The sequence below is a fragment of the Heliangelus exortis genome, chromosome 12 (genome assembly GCF_036169615.1).
Source record: "Heliangelus exortis chromosome 12, bHelExo1.hap1, whole genome shotgun sequence".
NCBI classification, from domain to species: Eukaryota; Metazoa; Chordata; class Aves; order Apodiformes; family Trochilidae; genus Heliangelus; species Heliangelus exortis.
Window position 1 is genome coordinate 11,254,739 of NC_092433.1, and position 19,416 is coordinate 11,274,154.

General features: G+C 45.3%; 1 protein-coding gene and 1 long non-coding RNA gene across 6 annotated transcripts in view; both read right to left on the reverse strand.

The window, feature by feature from the left end:
- Positions 1-1,947, reverse strand: part of LOC139801586 (uncharacterized) — a 104,827-nt gene extending 102,880 nt beyond the window's left edge. Inside the window, exon 1 of the long non-coding RNA XR_011728243.1 lies at positions 1,806-1,947. This is a non-coding gene — a long non-coding RNA (uncharacterized lncRNA). The remainder of the gene's footprint in view (positions 1-1,805) is intronic.
- A 9,710-nt stretch (positions 1,948-11,657) lies between these two features.
- The window catches only part of KLF15 (KLF transcription factor 15), a 31,663-nt gene continuing 23,904 nt past the window's right edge, over positions 11,658-19,416 (reverse strand). For all 5 annotated transcript variants that reach the window (XM_071756007.1, XM_071756009.1, XM_071756008.1 and 2 more), the window contains one exon: positions 11,658-13,706. In XM_071756007.1, coding sequence (XP_071612108.1) covers positions 13,538-13,706 — 169 coding nt within the window. In that variant the 3' untranslated portion in view covers positions 11,658-13,537. The remainder of the gene's footprint in view (positions 13,707-19,416) is intronic.

A 19,416-nucleotide genomic window follows, 5' to 3' on the forward strand; every position in this document is an offset into this window, starting at 1 on the left:
CCTTTAATGATTTCTGCAATCTAACAACATTATACATAACTTAGTTTTAAAAGCTAAGGAGAACGAGCATGATCCATTTTCAGCCTCATTAGATTCTGTCCTTTGGACAACAGTTCCAGGGTTGAATTATGCTTTTTCTTGGGCTCAGCAGGCAAAACCAAATGGCAATAGATTGCTGGGGCAAAATGAAGTGGCCCATGCCCTACTATTGCTTAAACATGTCTAGCCTCCCTCACTGGTGTTTCACATGTCTGGCACTCCACTCTTTCCACATCTTTCAATATTAACTGCTATTTTTCATCAATGAAATGGTACCTCTGGATATCCAGGAGGAATCTATTTACTGAGGCTACTTTGTGCTTGTCCACCAGTAGAACAAGGATACTCTGAGGAAGGACCTCATCTGGTCATCTTCTACTTTGCTAACATAAAACAACACATCTATAACAAATCTATTTCACTGGATTTTCCCAGGCCTTTTTTTAATACACATAAGTTAAAATTAATTGCCATTTGTGACCTAATTAAGCAGCATTTTGTTATTCTGATTAAATGTCAGAGGACACCAGGAAGATCATGCAGCCAAAGCAGCAACATACACATCACTGAACCACAGCGTTTTCTAATACTGCTGATTCTCCTTGGCCAAAGCCAGAGTTAAGATCATGTCAAAAATTCAAACATTCATCTTTTGCACATTTATGGTTAGCAACACCACCATGTGAAACAAAACTCTGAAGCATGGTTGTGTTGTCCAAAAGCTTCATAAAAACAAATTTCCTTGTTATGTTTATGGAGTGGCAGGACCCAAAGCTTTATGTTAGAGGAGCCAGGCCTAGGTGCAACTGCCTGGCGTGGGCTCAGATCATTTTTAGTGTGAGCCTGACATCTCCTTTACACCACAGCAGCTTGAGGCAGTTAGATGGGAGGCTTTGTCTTAATCCAATGCAAGACTATTTATTAAACTATAAAAAGGTATCATCTTCAGTTGAACTGTTGGGTCTCTTGCAGAGCTAGAAAACAGCATACAAAGATCTGAGACAACCACCCATATAGCCCCAGATTTGGTCACACATCTTAACATATCCCAGTTAGACAATACCTTGCTTGGGGGTTATTTTTTAGCCTTTTGCCCCATGTTCAGCATGTTTCAGCTGACCCTGTGAGGGAACAGAAATAGTAGGTTTATTGGGAGAGCTGTATACCTCAGCTTGAAGACAGGGGTGGGAAGGCAAGAAAAGAAGCCAACAGGATGGAGGCATCCACTTGGGGGGTTTTAGCTACCTGCTCCTCACTGCACAATAACACATCAGAACACCCTGATTTTCCCTTCCCAGACACCTTCTACCAGGCCTTGGCATGCCCTGGGCACACTCTTCCCCCAGCTTCTCCTGTCTATGTCTCCTTCATCTGTTACTCCCACATTATACTCTGCCAGGAAATGACCATGAGTCCAACCAGGAAAGCTTTGCTTTGCATCCCCTCTACACTGGTGCTGTGAAAGGGCTTCTCAGCAAGTCAGTGGAGGTGTTTCTGCAAGGGTCACAAGAGCATGTGCTGAGCCTCCAGGAAGTAAACTCCTGGGAAAAAAAAAAAAAACAAACAAAAAAAACCACTCCACATAAACCAAAACACACTAAGGCTCAGTTTTGCTGTTGCACTATCTCCTGGCTGCTCTCTGAAGCCAAACTCCAAGGAGGAAATGCACTTGGACTTTACACCCATGTGGTCAGCATGGAGAGAGGCCGGGCAGGGTGCCTGCATCTCCCTTTCTTTCCTCAGCTGCTCCCCCCGCATGATCTCACCGCGATCTGCGGAGCTGCAGCTCTCAGGGTGCCGGCTCCCTCTCTGCTCCGCTGTGCAAGCAAGCGGTGACTGCTCGCCTTGCCTGCCTTCCTAAGGCAACACTTGCTCAGCAAACACAAATATATTTACTGTGGAAACTTTGTACTTGCCTTACTGCCCTTGCTGCTCTTTGCCAGGTGTTTTTCTTTTTATACCCACAGGAGACGCAGAGCCATGTTCTAATATAGAAATATAGGTTCATGTGCATGAGTTTATTAATAAACAGTTGGGCAAATCTATTTGCTTACTACCTCATTTCAGTGATTTATGTAGTTATTTTTAGACCTGTTAGACATACAGACTCAAAGCAGCAACATCAGGGCCTGCCTATTGTAATATAATCAAGCTACATTCACAGACTAATTTTTCCAGGGAGAAAAAAAAAAAAAAAAAAAAAAAAAAAAAGAGAGGATACACAGCTACAAGGGCACCCAGCATCAAACAGAACAGCCTGGCTTGTTTTTGCACTCACCAATTTTAAGTTATCATTAGTGCCTGCTGTGATGTTGCCCTGGAGGTAAATCAGCAAGAGAAACAGTGGTCAGGTAGACCAGGACCTCCTCTAGGCGCTCAGGACCTGCCCTAAGGGCTGAAGTACAGAATCATCCATAAGCACCCTGTTAGCATAGCTTAGAGCAACATGTTTTTGTACTATCTGAAGGCTGGTGAGTATTTGTATACACAGAGGGGCATAAGAAATCCATGTTTTTACATTCTGGTATAAAAGAGGAGTTGGAGACACTACTTTCACAGCCCCAGGTTCAGGGGAGATCAGGAGCAGAGAGCACAGCTCCATGAGCCAGGCACACAGTGCAGATGGGAGCAGGAGGTTGGTGCCAGCGTAAGATAAGGGGCTGGACCCCCCAGTAGCTCTGCATACAGCCCAAACCAACCCTGATCCCACCAAGATCAGGCTGCTTAGGGACTGTCCCAGCCAAATATCACCTTGAAAAAAACCACATACAATTTGTAACAGGAAGAAGATGAATGGCAGAACCTCCTTTCCCCAGAGGACTGCTCAGGTTTATTGAGAACACAGTCTTACCGAGATCCATGAGGATGCACTGCAAGGAGGAGACTTAAAGCAGCACAAACAAACAAGAGGCTCATGAGATGGGCCACAAAGCAAGAGCTCCTATACAGTTATGGGTTAGGCAGGGTCTCCCACAAGGTTTTTTTTCCCCGATAGCACTGTTCCTGCTAGTTCCTGGTCCCTGTTCCCCTCTGAAAATTGCACAGGGTCTCCCTGAGGTGCCTGCCATGGATTTCATACCCCTCTTGGGATGCAGGCACAGCTGAACAGGCACTTTTGCAGTTCCTAGCATCCTCCTGCTACCCTGTTGCAATAAGCATAGTCGATTGTCAACTTCAGCCAAATAAGCAAGCATAAATGCCAGTAAAGGAAAACATTGCATACATCCCTCATCTGGAAATTATTTTTGTTTGTATTTATGTTCCCACATGTTGTCAGGGTGATGTCTGGGCTCAAGCCCACACGTGGAAAAATCTGGACTGTGCCCTGCACAAGGAAACTCTCTAGCTCAGAGGCTAAACTGTGTTTGCTCCTCCTTGCCTCCCAGAAAAACAGCCTGTATGCTTCCCTTCTTTGGGTCAGAGCACAGCTGCTTTTATCAAGAGAACAGGGAAAAAAAAGAAAAAAAGAAAGAATTGAGAAGAGGTTTATTTTTTACACTAGGACGTTGGAGCAAGAGGAACCCTCTTCTTCTGTGCCAGAAGAAAAATGGGTCCAGAAAGGAGCATGATCCTCAAAGCCACACTGGATGGCGCAGCCCAGGCTCAGCCACCTGAACTGAAGGATCAGTCTTACCTACTCCTAAACAAGCCCAAACACACCCAGGACCCCAAGCTCAGACACCTTGGTTGGGGACCATCTCAGCTTTCTCCCAGTCGAGAGCAGTTCATCACTGCCTGGGCTCACACACCAGCAAACTCTCTTTACCCCCCAGCACAAAGCCTCTGTCACCTCTGCAGGGACCATCTTTACTCAAAAACCAAACAAAGCAAAAAACCCAAGAGATTCAACCATGCCAATCATAGCCTTCTTAACACAGTACCTGCTGAAAGTTTGTTCCTCAAAGCATCTCCCCACAGAACTGCTCCTTGCTGCAGCCTCCTTCCTCGAGCACTTGAAGGGGTTTGCACCTAAACCTTACACACCCCATTACCACCCCACCAACCCAAGCTCCTCCCTGATGGAAACCTGGATTTGCCTCAGCTGAGACCTCTGATGAGCCCCAGACCCAGGGGGGAACACCCTGTACCTCCCAGATCAACCCAGCCATCAAAGTTCCTAACTCTGAGTAGGAAAGCTGCTTGGGTACAAATGAAGGGTGACACCAGGGCTCTGACAAATTCAGTCAGACTTCAGTCTCCACTGACAGAGCTGAGTCTTCACCTGGGCAAGTGCCATTTTTTTGTCTTAGTCTCTGCACCAAAAGCCCGAACAGGAGAGGCTTCAAATCCATGTGCTGCTGACCATCCTGGCAGATTTCTCATGAGGAAGGCCACAGTTCTACATCTTCTAAAGAGGCTCCTGTGGCCATCACATTTCTGATGTGAAAAGTGAACAAAAAGTCAACTTCAAAGAAAAGTTTGAGGTTGGAACAAAAGTAGACAATTCATGAAATTCCTATTTGACAAAAACAAAAGCATAACAATATTTTTTACAAAAACAGAAATAAATCTGAAATTCATTTGACAGAAAAGTTTTGAATGGTGGAAGACCTTGAACAAGAAGGAGGGAGGGCATGTCAACAGCAGAGACAAGTGGGTTATGGAGAGCCCTCCACTGCCTTTGGAGCCCCTTGTCCCACAGTTCCTCGATTAACATAGAGTTAGATGTGGGGTCCATCAAGGACAATCTAAGAGATTCCACTCCTCACTCTCTGCATAGCATTACGACTGCCACAAGTCACCAATCAGCACCTCACTTAAATAAAATCCCATCCAGATGTGACATTTTGCACTAGAAAATTTACATCTTTATTTCATCATTAGAGCCTTTCTGGTAAACCCAGAACATCCTCAGTTCACAAGAAGAGCCTCAGTGGAAAGAAACCAAGGAAGGATCATCACTTCAAAACACACAACACCAGCAGGCCCAGGGATGGCAAAGCCACAATCCAGCACTCCTGGGAACTGAACCAGCACAGCTGCATCCCTGGTGACTGCCTGCCACAATGCTGGCCAACCTGCTGTCTCTCTGGCTCCCTTGCTCTCTCACATCTTCTGGTGAACACTTCCATTTCTTTTCTGATGAAAAGGAATTATTTTTTTTCTGGGCAGCCCAATTGTGCTTTATTTGCCCTGTGCATCCTTTTAGCCTTCCGGGTGACTCAGGCTATCTCTTGCTCTGCAAATATACTGCATCTGTGACACAGAGACTTCATTTGTGAGGTTTCTCTGGGTTACATATACCTAGCTAATCACTACAACTAAGACAGGTAGAAACTTCTCAACAGCACATCACTCTAGCAAATTACTATTTATTTGTTGATCCAAACAAATGAACTCCCTTGAAAGTAATAATTAGAACTTATCACAACAAAGAGTAGCATTTATTAAATTTCATTGCAAATTATCTAGTTGCAGAAGTTGAATAAAAGATCTGAATAAACAGCAGATATTACATTGGACTAGATCTTCTGTACTAACTTACAGAGCAGGCATTCTTATGCAATCTAAACCATTTGTGTTAATGGATAACAGCTAGGTAGAGAGCTCACATATAGTGCATCAGCAGCCAGTTATTTTCTTTAAAACAAATGCATTTGAAAAGGTGCCTGATAGCACAAAGTATTAAAGAAAAGAAAGATTGAAGGTAGATCTATAGGAAGATACTGCAAGGTGCAAGTTAACCTCTGAGGTTGCTAATCATCCTTCCCTTTCGAGCACACCATAAGGGTGAAGTCTTAAACAGCAGGGAAGTGCTTTATGGGGTAATAAAGTCAGGGGGGTGGAAATCAAGCTGAAATTCTTCCTGCTTACTGTGGGAGCCAGCATTGTTCCCACAGAAGTTGAAGAATATGAACCCATCTGCAGAGATCACTGAGAGCTACTGCAAGGATCAAGAAGTCAAAAGCAGATTCAGCCAACTTGTTCCCCCACTGCTCCCCAGGTCCTGCCGCAGCTGAAGGGGCCACAGCACACCTGTGCCAACATCCTTCATGATACATCAGCAAAATGAACATTTGTTATTCCTTGCTTGACCTCATGCAACTCTTAAGCCTATACAAAGAGCTAAAAAGCATCCCCACTTCTCTACCCACGTGTGCTTCAATTAATTGCATTTGTACAACAGTGCGTACAAATCCCAAAATCATGTCAAGTGATAAAGCTGTGATTAAGGTCTGAGAAGGAATTGGTTTATCTGAGTTTGCTCTACAGCTCTGTCACAGGCTCCCCAAGAACAACTGGTCAAATAATTTAGATCTTTTTCCTGACTTTGTGCAGTGAAGGTAACAGCTACTCTTCAGGGGGCTGGAAAGGCTTAGTTCCCCATTGGGATGCATGTTCTGCTCCTCAGCTGGAAGATGCTAGAGAAGTGCCAAATATTATTATTAATTTATGACAGCTAATTTCTCTCACTAAGATTAGTGTGAAAATGCAGGAGAAAAGCAAGGAAGGTGGCATGAGCTCTTCCTGGACTCACGGTCCTCCACCCACTGGGGATCTGTCACAGGGTATCGGGTAAATCACATGAAGTCATCAAGACCAATTCTAATTTGCTAATCATAACTTTGGGCATGACATGGATTAATCTGGGGTAAACTTTCACAGGTGTCACCAATCTGCCACACAGACCTCTGTGCCAGTGATACTGAGTGAGGGGTGAGTGGTCAGGCAGTGCTTGAGAAGGGCTGTTGAGAGCTCTGGTGACAAAGAAAATCCACACTCTTCTGAAGAGAAATGTGTTACTAGTGGCTGCTTATTTTTTAATTGCTAGAATAGCTTGTGAGGAGACTAAAGGTCCCAGGTGGCAGGTAAATGAACACACTCCAGTTGGGCCATTAATTCCTAAGGAGCAAGAGGGAGAGTTGTCAAACTTGTCAGCTGTAGCTGACTGGATTTGCTGAGAGGACAGACTGCTCATCACCCTGCGCTCCCCTTCCAGCCAAAGCTGAGCTTCCTCCAATAGCATCTCACACTTCCAGAAGGGATGAGCCCATACCAGAGGCCAGTTCCACATCAGCCAAAGCAGCTTCCCACCTCAGCCCTGCCCTAGGATGTCCACGTCCACATCTCAGCTCCACGGTGCCAGTGTGTCCTGGTCAGACCCGAGAACCAGCAGCACAGCAGAGCCAAGGTCCAGCACAGGCACTGGTCCATGAGAGCGCTTGCTCCGCTCTGTCGCCTCAGCACAGCTGGGTGTTTTTCCAGCCACTCTGGCTGCAGGATGGCCCCTCTGGCATAACGAAATTTCCAAGCCCTTTGGCCTCCCCCATGCATTATCTGCCACTAGGGACACCCGGTCTGAATGAATCCAGCTCCAGCCAACTTGCTCAGGTCCAGGACATGTTGTCCATGGAAAAACAACGCACACCAGAGAAACAAAAAGTGAGAGACTACCTGGCTGCTGTTTATAGACTTCTCAGAAAAAGTCAGCAGTCAACAGCCAAACTTGAATCTTCACGTCATTCCTTCACTTATGGAACATGAGTTTGCTAAATGCTTGGACGTTTTTCAGGCCAATAGCCCAATCCTTGTGTTTTCAACCATGATGCTGGAATAACCAGCAGGGCTTAAGCTGGTGCCTGCTAGACTCAATAGGAGAGGCAGATGCCAGAGGCTTTTTTAGATACAGAACAGTAATTCTTTGTACCTTTCTTTTTGCGGGTTGCTGGACTCCACCCTCAGTCATCCTCACATTCAAAACAATTCCTAGATAGATGTTCCACTAATAATCTCAGAGTACCTTATAATTATTGAGGTTCCTGGTATCTGGGTCAAATGGATAAATAATATTTCCGCTTTGGGAAGTGCTAAGACCCACTTGAGGCCACTCCAAGAATAAGCTACAGAATCAGGGGGGAAAAAAGCAGTACCCTTACACAAGGAAAGGAACCGGAAGGACATAGAATGAGGCCAGTGAGCTCTCCAAAGAATAAGAAGTTCATCCAGCCTCAGCTCTGTAGATCAAGTGTTTATGCGGGTTTTGAGTCAGTCTAATCACAAAACCATTAAAAAAGTGATAATCAAGTAGGGAACAAGGCAAGAGATGAAGAATGTGCTCCTACTCCACATGGAAGAAGAGCTGTGCTGAGCTGGCAGAGCAGATCAAAGCTCAGACTTGTAAAACACTAAGGAGCTACAAAGCTTATGATGTAGGATCATTTGACCAGAAAAGTCATTAATCTCTCTAAGATTAAGCCATCTCTCTATCTGTATCCAAACACAGAGTAGTTAAGTCAAGAAGTCTTTACAATATCTATTTTTCACACACCTTCAAACACCCCCACCTCTCTTCTACCTCCCCCCTCCAAAAAAAAAAAAAAAAAAAAACAAGAACAAAATGAAAACCTGTGGGATAGGTGATTGAAAGCCACAAAAGCACATATGTCCCAGAAGAAATGAGCAAGGGAAGCCAAGGACCCACCACGATCCGTGGTCCCAACCTTAGCTAGTAAATTTTTGCCCAAGATAAGCCATGGCAGTCACTGTCCTTGGCTTGTGCTGAAGGCAGTAGAAGGCTGAGACAACTCATTCTTTAAAAGCAGCATCTCTGAATGACAGGCAAGCAAAGCATGGCAGCCACTGAACTAAGTGAATAATGGGATTCATAGGTGCTCTCAAAACTGGAGAAGGAAAATCCCAGCTGGCTCCCAAAAGCTTTCTATGTGTGTTGGCAGGCCCTTGGTAATTCTGCCAGACAGAGAGGGCACGTCCCAGAGCCTGTGGTACAGCACATCCAACCTTACATAACCCAAGATGCCTGGGGTAATCATTAATGCTGGCTTATTGCCACTGGCTTTGTGCTGGAGTCACCTTGCTGTTTGGATTAAATGTATAGTGGCCATTTAGACAAGGAGAAGGCTCCAGGCAGAAGGATTGAAGTGGAAGCAACCTCCTGGGGAGGGTGAGAAGCAGGGGGCTGTCGCAAACATTGCAGGGTCTAAACCCAAGCACTCCTCCAGGGAGCCAGCTTTACCACCTTTCATTACCACACCCCTGCTTGGTGAGCTGCTTTGCTTTCCACAGAAGTGCAGCTTCCCAAGCTCCCCCAAAAACTGCCAGGAGAAAAAGGGGAGCAGGAGCCTTTTACCTGGGTGACCCAAGTGCAACACACCAGCAGGCACAGTCTTGGTCCTTTCTCCTTGGTATCCTTTGCAAAAGTAGACATTATCAGTGCAGCCTTACTTTATCTCATGCCCCATCTTTACCTTCCTTTGCTTATCTCATGTCTCACATGTCCTAGTATTCTTTGCCTTCTGTAACCTGATGTTAGGCGTGTGGTCTGTGCCACAGTCTGGGGCAAAGGAGATTTGGGACTTCTTGGTTCTGTGCCTGTTTTCCCTCTCCATAGCTCTGTGTTCTCCACAGCTTTGTGTTTGGCCACAGGTCACAGAATTCAGGTCACCTTACAGAACTATCACTTTACTCTTAATATTTACACTTAGCCCATACCTTGAGTACAACCTTCCCAGCTGGGGGTCCTCACCATTGTTCCTTCACCATGAGCCCTGAGATAAAAACAGCCAGAAATTGCCAGCAAAACCTTTTGGAACATGAAGAGATCTTGAAAGTATTAGGAACCAGATCATGATCATTATGCAAAGGTGCTAACACTGCACATGTGCCCACTCACTCCTCAGAAACTCAGTTATGGGTGTTTTAAGTCAAGCAGATTTATGCATAGAACTGTGCCATGCTGCGCTTTGCCTTGCAGAGCTGCTGAAGCAGGGACATCATAAACATTACCTACAGTTGTGCCATCAAAATGCTTAAATATATATATTTATCTTCAGGTAGGCAAAGAGTTATCAGGCTTAAGACAAGACCACATTTTTCTGATGACCAGCATGGCCTAGGCAGGCCAGTAATTCCACATAAAACAAACATCAAACTGTTCTGGAAATTACACCTTTTTTGTGACAAATCTCAGAAAAATGTCATTGATTTTCATGCAGAACTAACTCTTCTTTCACAGCAAACATGGCCCAGATTTCTTGGGCAAAATGTTGTAACTTTTACAGAAACTTAAATTTACTTATAGGTATTAGATGGAAAGATCCACACAACCCACACTCAAACTTAAAACAAACAGGAAAACAAAAAAAAAGCACAGTATGTTTTGTGGAACATACCCCAGGCTAAAACATAGCTTAAATCTTAGATTTCTGCACTGCTGTGCTGCAACAGCAGGTATTTTGCATTACTCCACTTCAGCTTTAGGTATTGCCTCTTGCAGAAAAATAACAACTTCTGCCCCGAGTGTCTTGCAGGGTGGATTGCCCAATGTTACAGCAATATCAGAACTCCAGGTGAGATGGGGAGGATACGGAGATGCTGGCTAAAATAAAGCAGCTGGTTTAATGCATGGAATTGATAGGGTGAGAACAGAAGGGAATCAGGGATCCTCTTTGGTGCAGGCTTGCTAATTACAGCATGAAGGCTACCGGCACTCATCAAACTGCTGTCCTGAGGACTCTCATCTTCAGGCTACATCTCAGGAGATAACGACAACCTAGAGTAAAGAGAACTTACTCTGACATATCCCTCAGTCCTCTTGTCAGACTCAAAGGTGTTCACCAGGGAAAATAATCAGAGGTCTGGAGATCCCTGGCTCTTCAGCTGGCTTTCTTTTTGTGGTTGTTCAGCAAGGAGAGACTATAATCCCCAAGTGTCTATTAGTCTTAGAGTGATTCTTGCTGGGAGAAGATCTGGACGCACTCCACCATTGCTCCCGAGGAGACTCAGAAGTGCTATTAACACCAGTAAGGCTGCCAGTTTCTTCTTCCAGTGGAGGCCAAGCAACCAAAGCACAGTACAAGAGATGTCACAGCTTGCAGGTAACAAGAACACCTTCATGCCCCTGTTGATACAAATGGGAAGCAATGGTTGTTGTAGGACAGGGTGTCTTCTCCTCAGGCCTGAGACATGCTTCATACCACAGATCACTCAACATCTCTCTTTCAGACGTGGGATTTACAGGAGAGCCAACTGAAGTGCCTTGGCACCAAGACCTCCATCGTGCTGAGCCTTTCTTTCACAATCTAATCCTGTGACCACTGGTCTTATTTCTTGCTCCTTCCGTCCAAGAATGACACAAATGTAAATTATGTCCTACAGTATCACCACGATGCGTTATGATCCCCATTCTACAGGAAAACTGTGCCACATGGCAACTGGGTCCTCTGTCCTGTCCTGGGTCACACAGTGAGTCACCACCACAGTCTCAAGCAGCCTCTGAAGCCCTTCCTCCTTCATACTAACCAAGAGAACTCAAATTTCCTTCAAACCTTCTTGCTCTAGCTTAATAACTACAGTTTTACTGCAGCTGCAGACCTGTTCCATAGCATTCAGAAACCACGGAAGGCAATTCAGGTCCCAGTATGGCTGCTAAGCGAGGCATGAGGGCTCTGCCTAAGGGAGAGCTGAAACATCACACAACTCCCAAGAACTTTCCAAGGTGAGAAAAACTTCTGAAAGCAACTTCAGATCTGTTCCATCATTTCCCTTCTACCCAGCACCTAAAAAGTTACATCCAGGGAAATAGAAATTTAAAGCGCTAATGTCCTGGTTACAAAACTGGCTACATAGGAAATTAATGAAAAATAATTTCAAGAAGGGAATTAAAATTTCCATTTTCATTTTATTGTCAAAGTAAATATATTTTTATGAAGAACAAAAGAAAATATACAGAATTGTAACTTATGTACACTGGCTTTATAGGTATTTTTGTTTCCAATTTACACAAATTTTGATATGTTATTAAAAGATATTTTATATAGATATGCATCTATGTACAGTTTTATTTACATACATTCATAGGATGTGATATAAACCAGTCAATAGATGATAATTCATTTATATTAATTTCTAGAGGACAAAAGGAATGCATTTGCTTCAGCTAGACCTGCTGTTCTTGCGCCGCATGGGCTCCTGCTCTGCCCAGCGCTAGAACCACAGTTTCCTATTTCCCATTTTGCCAACAAAAAGACACACAGATGCTGTCTGCAAATGGAAAGGAAATGCAACATCCATTATAAAATTGTACCTAATTACTGAATTCTATTTTCTTCTAAAGCTTCTTACAATCGCCAGAGTTCAAAAGGAAAAACAAAACAAGAAGAAACACAAACAAAATCACTCGCCTGCTACCATCTGATTGTTAAAATTCCCTTCTTAGCCAGCCACTGCACAAATTTGGTTTTTTTTGGCTACTGTTCTCACCCATCCACCCACCCCAGCTGCGTGGAGCTCTGACATGGCTGTTGGTAAGGAGAGGATGAGCACCGAACATCACCCTCAGACAGAAGACCTCACACTGCTGTGCCACCAGGCCATGAGGTCTCCCACTCTCCTCTGGGTAAAGGCACATCCTACAAGACCCTGCTGGCCAGCAGACAAATGGAGACTTAGCTCCAGCCATCAAGGCATTGACTCTCACTGGATGCCCAGGATGCTCACCGGGACCTCAGGGGATCCTCCAGGGCAGGTGCTCCAGTTTCTGCCCCAAGATCACACAAGAGGACAGGAGCAGAGTTCAGCCATTCTCACAAATGACTTCCTGCTGCTTTACACACTGAACAACAGCACTTCTGCTAAAGACAGTGGATGCTGCAAACCAGAGTCAAAGGAAAGCAGCATTTCCTTTGACACACGGGCATCCTTTCACCGCCATCGCAGCACGGGACAGGAGAAGCATCCACATGGTTTGTGGCCAGCGACACCAAAAGGCTCAACTCCAAGACATTTTGTCCAGCCTGAGCTTTCAGACTTGCTGGGATAGGTCTTTCTTTAAATATATATATATATATATGTATGAATATATATACATAAATATTTATATATAGCCCTGACCAAGGAAAAGGCAAATGCAAGACAGAGAAGTCCAGGAGGCGCAGAGGTGCATTCCAGTGCTCTCCAGGCCTTGCCTCCCCCTGTCCCTGACTCCCACTGTTCCTCCTCCTATGGTCAGCCCCTACAAATCCTTAGCTCAGGCGACCCAAAAACAAAGGAGTTGTTTTCATTTCAAAAGGAATTTGCTGTTTCCAAACTGGACAAATAGAGCAGCTTAATAAAAACTCACAATGAATGGCCTGTACATGAGCAAAGCCCTCAGGAATGCCAGGGCTATAATTAACTAGCAGCAAGCAACTCTTACATTTTCCTGTGCAGCAGAAAACAGCTAAAAATAAAACACTGTAATTTCCAAAAGCAGCAGCAGCAAAGGAGGGAAAGATCGAAGGAAAGGAAAATAACATCTCCTTAAAAAACAAAGAAAAAAAAAAAGAAGGACAAAAAAAGGAAGAAGCATCCCCCTCCCCTGACCCAAGAAGAATTTCATTCTCAAATCATCTTTTGACATGGGACACTCATACAGGGTGGTATCAAGTAACAGCATTGACTGTTCTGTGGAGACAAATAAATTATCACTAGAAATGTAGTGAGCAAAGTGCTGTCATTGGCTGTTGTAGGATGGCTGCAGGGAAGGGGAAAGAGGGACCCATCAGTTCATGGAGCGGATGGAGCGGTTGCTTCGTGGGAACCGATGCACCTTGACGTGTTTGGACAAGTGGTCACTTCGAGCAAACTTTTTCTCACAGACAGGACACTGATAGGGCTTCACCCCTGAATGGGAGCGCCTGTGCCGGGACAGCTCATCTGACCTGGAGAACCTGTAAGAGAAGAGAAGCCTTTTCAGACAAATGGGTTTTCACACTGATAATTCTCTCACAGTGAAAAATAAAATTTTTTTAAAAAGTCTCCTCAGGCTGTTGGGAGACTTTACTTTGTGGCAAAATCCAAATGCACAAACTGAAAGGGACACACAACAGAGCCAGTCTGGTGCCCCGGAGCAGTGATGGAAACACACAATTATCAGCAATTATCATCCCACAACTCTGGACTTGCAGCAATGCGTGGAAGCAACATTGGTACAAACCTTGCCTTAAATCAAATAGTACAGGTACAGCTCAACAAAACCAGCACAGCCAGTCCCCTCCAAAGTCCATCCTGCAACCTCTGTCTTGTATTCAAGCACAGAACCTTCTCGAGCAGAGTCAACAACCAAGAGCTGAGCTCTGCTCTAAGCTTTCACTGACAGGAGCACAATGGAAATTCAGTATAACAGCTGGACATAACTACCCAGAAGCTACATGGTGTATCAGATCCAGCTGAAAAACTGGCCTTTGTACCTTCTCCTGCAAGCTAAATAGTCATTAACATCTCAGTATCAGAGATGCACAACTCCACAACAGGTGAAATCCAGGTGGGCCCCAACAGCCATTAGCATTCTTTGTGGGTAAATTGAAATCAAGACTGAGCTTTTAATTACCAAAATTGTCTCCCAGAGTAATTTGAATTTTAGATATTTGCCACCTTCCATCTCCACAGAAAAATCCCCAAATAGCCACCGTGAATCCCACAGGCTTTACTGAACTCAAATCAGCTAATCCTTTGGTCTTAACAGCAGAGCTGGCTCTATTTCCAGCTTGGACATGACTGGGAGCCATGGGGTTAATTAATAATGTCCCACTAAAACTGCCCTGCCCAGATGGGTACACAAAATTTGTTCCCTGCCAAAGGGCAATTCAGTGTTTTGTTACCAGACCAGCGACAAAGACCAGAACAGAAAGAGAGCATGCAAGAAATGGTATCAGCTGTTTACTTACAATAAATAAATGAAGTCATGGGCACTAGTTGGATAAATGGAGGAAAGAACATATAGAAAAATGTGCCCTTATGGAGCAAAATATCACGTCACCAACAGAGTGAATATGCTATTTTTATGAAAGAGGGAAAACAGGACTGCTGGGCTCCTATGAATAAGTAATTCATAAAAGAAAAATAAGTTTCCACATAAAGGTTTTAATTAGCTCTGATCTTCCACTGCCAGTTGAGAAACAGAGTGCAGGCACTGGGAAAGCTGGGATCAATTTCCTCAGGTCCTGCAGCTTCTCAGTTCAGTGATGGTACCCAGAGAGCGCAAAGCAGACACAGATACTTGCCATGGGTGAGGTATAGTATGGACACATCTCTTTAAGAGGCATTTCTAATGGATATTCCTTCACCCATTCTCTAACTCATCTCTCTTTCCTTGCTCTGATATCAAGGTGAAAGAGTCAAATGCACCATGAAAACCAGCACACAGATGCCCTAATGGAGCCAGCAACCCGTTCCTTGTCTGGGACACATCTTCTTTATAAAGGCTAAAACAGATGACTCTCTTCACCCCTAGTACTTGACCATCTCTAGCACCTGTGCTCCTTCCATTCATGGCTTCCCCAAACCACAGTCTGATGTGGGAGCAGCAGGGCCAGGTATTTCCACTGGAACCTTAGCAGTAAGCTAGGCCAAGTGCTGCTCTTGTAGAGCTACAGACGAGTGGGACTAAGCATCTTTCTGGAGAGGGTGGGATGCTGCCTGTTGCAGGCTGGCTCAGTAGGACTCAGTGATGGACAAGGCTTATCACTCAGAGGAATAAAAGCAGATGTGGGCAGTTTTCCTTGTACCATGCCCTTGGCCATCCATGTACATGGCTAATCCTGCACAAGAGCTCCACAAGTGAAATTTGATGGGGACTGCACGGATGGTGGGGGAGAAAGAGTCACATATCAGGAATGAGCTGCTCTGCTCATACCCCAGGAGCTCGGATGAGTTCATCTGATAAAAATACACGCTGCCTCATAACGATGTCCTTAGCTGAAGAGGCAGGAATGTTGCAATACTGTTCCCCAGCAGTCACGGAAAGATCAACTTACAGAACCCACAGAAATAAACCTCGAGCTGTCGGTGTGTTTACAAAAAAACAACGCAAAGGTTAGGACAAGGAAGCCAGGAGGGTCTGGTGGCCTGGTTCTTCAGTGAAATGGTATTTGCAGCACATTCTGGCACTGAGATCACCCCAAGAAAAATGCAAATAATCCAGAGGAATGCCAAATTCTAGCAAAAACAAAGTAGCCCCAAGGAACAGCTCACTTCCCCAAGTCACCGCCATCTTCAGAAGAATTCCTCCTTCAAAAGAAAGGTGGAGGGATCTGGGCAATCCCACAGCAACTAGAAGAGTCTTTTTCATCCATATACCTGGTGGGACCCCAAAGGGCCTGTAGCACATCCCTTGGAGACAAATCTTAGAGCTCCTTAATGTCTAGGATGTGTCCTGTGTCTCCCAGGCAAACAAGGACATTGCTTTGTGGCTTACAGGGCAAGAAAGGTCAATGGCTTCAGTCTGGTACTCTATGGTCCTTACCATGGCCACCAGCCATCAAGAATGACCCAGGCTGTACCTCTCCTCCTCAGCTGAAAGTAGACTCTGGACTCATCCTGCCCACCCCCCAGCACCACCCTGCTATGGCAGTGATCCTCTTGAGCACCTGCAAACCCCTTTGCACAGCACTGACAAAAATGGCCAACGTGAGACACCTGGCCTGACCACATGTGCTCCTCCCCACACTCCTCCAGCCCCATCCACACTCCTGGCCATATGCATTACAAGCCCTTAAACCCTTCCATACCAACCCAGAGGTTATACTGCTCACTGTCACCAGCAGAGCCAGCTGTGGGGAGGCACCTCCAGCTGGAGGATGCTGCAGGGCATCAAAACACAACTGCCCCATCTCCCAGGCCCTACCACAGCCCAACTTCTCACACTGCTGCACTGGCAGAGGGGAAGCCAGAGCTTCTCCTGCTCTGTGCCACAGCACAGCTGCTGGGGACCAGCCCATGCTGCAGCTCAGGTTTTTGGTCGGGGCTGTCTCAGGAGCAGTGCTGACCAGAGGCTGCTGTGCCAAAGGTATAAGCTGGTAGGACACGGATCAGCGTGCTGACCTGTACAGTGGGGTGTGGAACACAACAGGTCATCAGTCACTTATGAACACCTCTCTGCAGCCTGCTGAAAACAGCTCTCATCCCATGCCAAGGAAGGGCACAAGCAAACAGGGTTCAGCCTCCTCCACGGAGGTCCTTGGGGATCTCTGGCTGCCCGAAGGGCTGGCAAATGGGTTTACTGGGTACACACCCTTACCTTGGTGCATTTAAAGCATGCATCAGCAGCACAGCACGACTGCACTGAGAGCAGGGAAATCTTTAAAACACCCCTCAGCTTGGCCACTTCGTGCTAGGCAACACTTTGGTTTGTTTTTTTTAAATTACTATCTTCAATGAGCTCAGATCTGAAGTGTCTTCAGTGAAAAAAATAAATACACAAGGACAAGAATGCAGGGAGATGAAGGGAAAACAGAACCCAGCAGTGTTTTAGTGCTTGAACTCATCTGAGATTATATAAACCTGGGAGCAAACAGAGAGCCCAGATACATTTGACTCAACTCATGCAAGATCACAGCTCTTGCTGAACTTCTGGAAAAGGTAAACATGGTTTATTGATGAAAGGGGACTGAGTAATTCAGTGCTCAATTGGGTCCAGCCTTTGATGTGGGAGCACCATGAAGGCCATCTGCAGGAATCCCAGGCCAGTGTGGAGGATTCCTCTGAGCTCAGGGAGCAGCTTCCCAAGGGCTAAGAGCTCCTGCTGGCTATAAACCTCCTGCTTCTCAGCAGAGCCCTTCCAAAATTTGGGGGTGTTGGGGATCAGGGTACCAGCTGTGAAATGCAGGAAGACAAACAGCAAAAGTGAGTCTGAAAAGCTCTTCTGGCAGCTGTTTGTGGGCAGGACACAATTCTTCATAAATTTCTTATCCCTGTTGGGCTGCTCATCTTTAAAGAGTTGTGGCTGACTGAAAGTTCAGAGTACTCCATGGAGTAGGACCTGTACTTCTCTTAGCTCACCTTACCCCCGCATCCTGCTTTTTCTGATCCACACCACTCGCTATAATGCTGGCAGAAGGCAGGCACTTTAGCCTAAATTCAATCTCCATTCCTTACCACTTATTTTTCTAAATGTTCCCTTTGGTTCTGCAGCCTGGGAAACACCAGCTCTGTAATAAGAGAAAGCTGGAGAAGGTCAGCCACAGGCAACACTTGAGACTCTTGCTCTTGAGCCACAGAAGTGACTGGGAATACTGGTATAAATCTCAGTGTGGATCAGAAAAACCCTCATGTGCCATGTGCAGTGGCCACAAAAGTGAGAGCTCCCAGTGTAAGGAAAACCAGCATGACACCCTCAGGCCCATGGCACATCTGCTGCCTGTGCTCACCTGCTCCAGCAAACAAATCAAAAGAAGTGTGTGCCTTTACTGCAGGTCAGGAGCAAACCAGCCAGCAGCTCATGGGACCAAGCAGATAAATAACATGGCTTTAACTTCAGTGCACCCTGAGCAGAAAGCCATGAAGCCCAGCTCAGGGGGAGTACCACTAGTACAAAAGGAAAGAAAATCACCACCAGTTTGTAAAGCCACCACAAACTGAAACAAGAAACAAAAATCATCTAAAGAAATTAACTGCATTGAGCTAAATCCCACCAAGAAGGAAACTTCAAACTGGTCCAGCTAGGGAGCAGGGGATTCAGCCCCATCCTGACCTTTTCCCTCAAACCAATCCAGCCATTTCTAACCGCTGCATGTCTCACATACTTGCATTTTTACACAACCCTCTCCTGTTACTTTTTACCTCGTCCTGTTCCCCATGATCATAATCCATTTCCTCATTAGACACCGCTTGCAGCAGCCCTGTAGGATAGTCTTTGAAAGAAATCCAGTTTAATATAATACAAGGGAGTTAAGATTTTGTTTTCTGCTATGATAATTTGTGGTGCTGTATGTTAACATGTGCCAGAAGGCAAGCTAGTAATGCAGATAACTGGAAAGAGCAAGGAAGGCTTCTGCTAAAGTTTTCTTAAAAGGTGGTTGTTTGTTATTTTTTTACAAATTTTAAAATTTTCAACTAGTATTAAAAGTGAACAAACAAGCAAACAAAACCAAGATAACACCCGCTATGAAACATTTTGCTCAGTCAGACCTACAATCTTCCACACCACCCCAGTGTTCTGGCTACGTTGTTACATCAGACAGCTTTGTGCAACTTTGAGTGGCACCCACGGATTTTTCTGATCAATGCAGAGAATAAAGCCCAGAGCATGCTGAAGTGTCACTGCCAGCATTTCCAAAAGGAGTGAGATGGAGTATATTTTCTGTGAAACTGCACAGAATACTGCTGCAATTAACCACACTTGCTTGTCACAGCCCTTTGGAGATGACATTTAGCCCCATGCAGCCACAGGGATTGTGCCCTCAAACATCCAGCTCACTTACAGCCTTCAGCTGGTACCAGCCAAGCATCTGCTGTGTTGCAACCACACTGGTGTGAACATAAGTTATTGCCTGTGGTAACAAGCTTAATCTGACCCTCTTGGAATGAAATAAAAATTACAATGGACTACTTCGATTTTTTATAAGACACTTCAACAGCTGATTCCAGCAGGTGATACTCTGC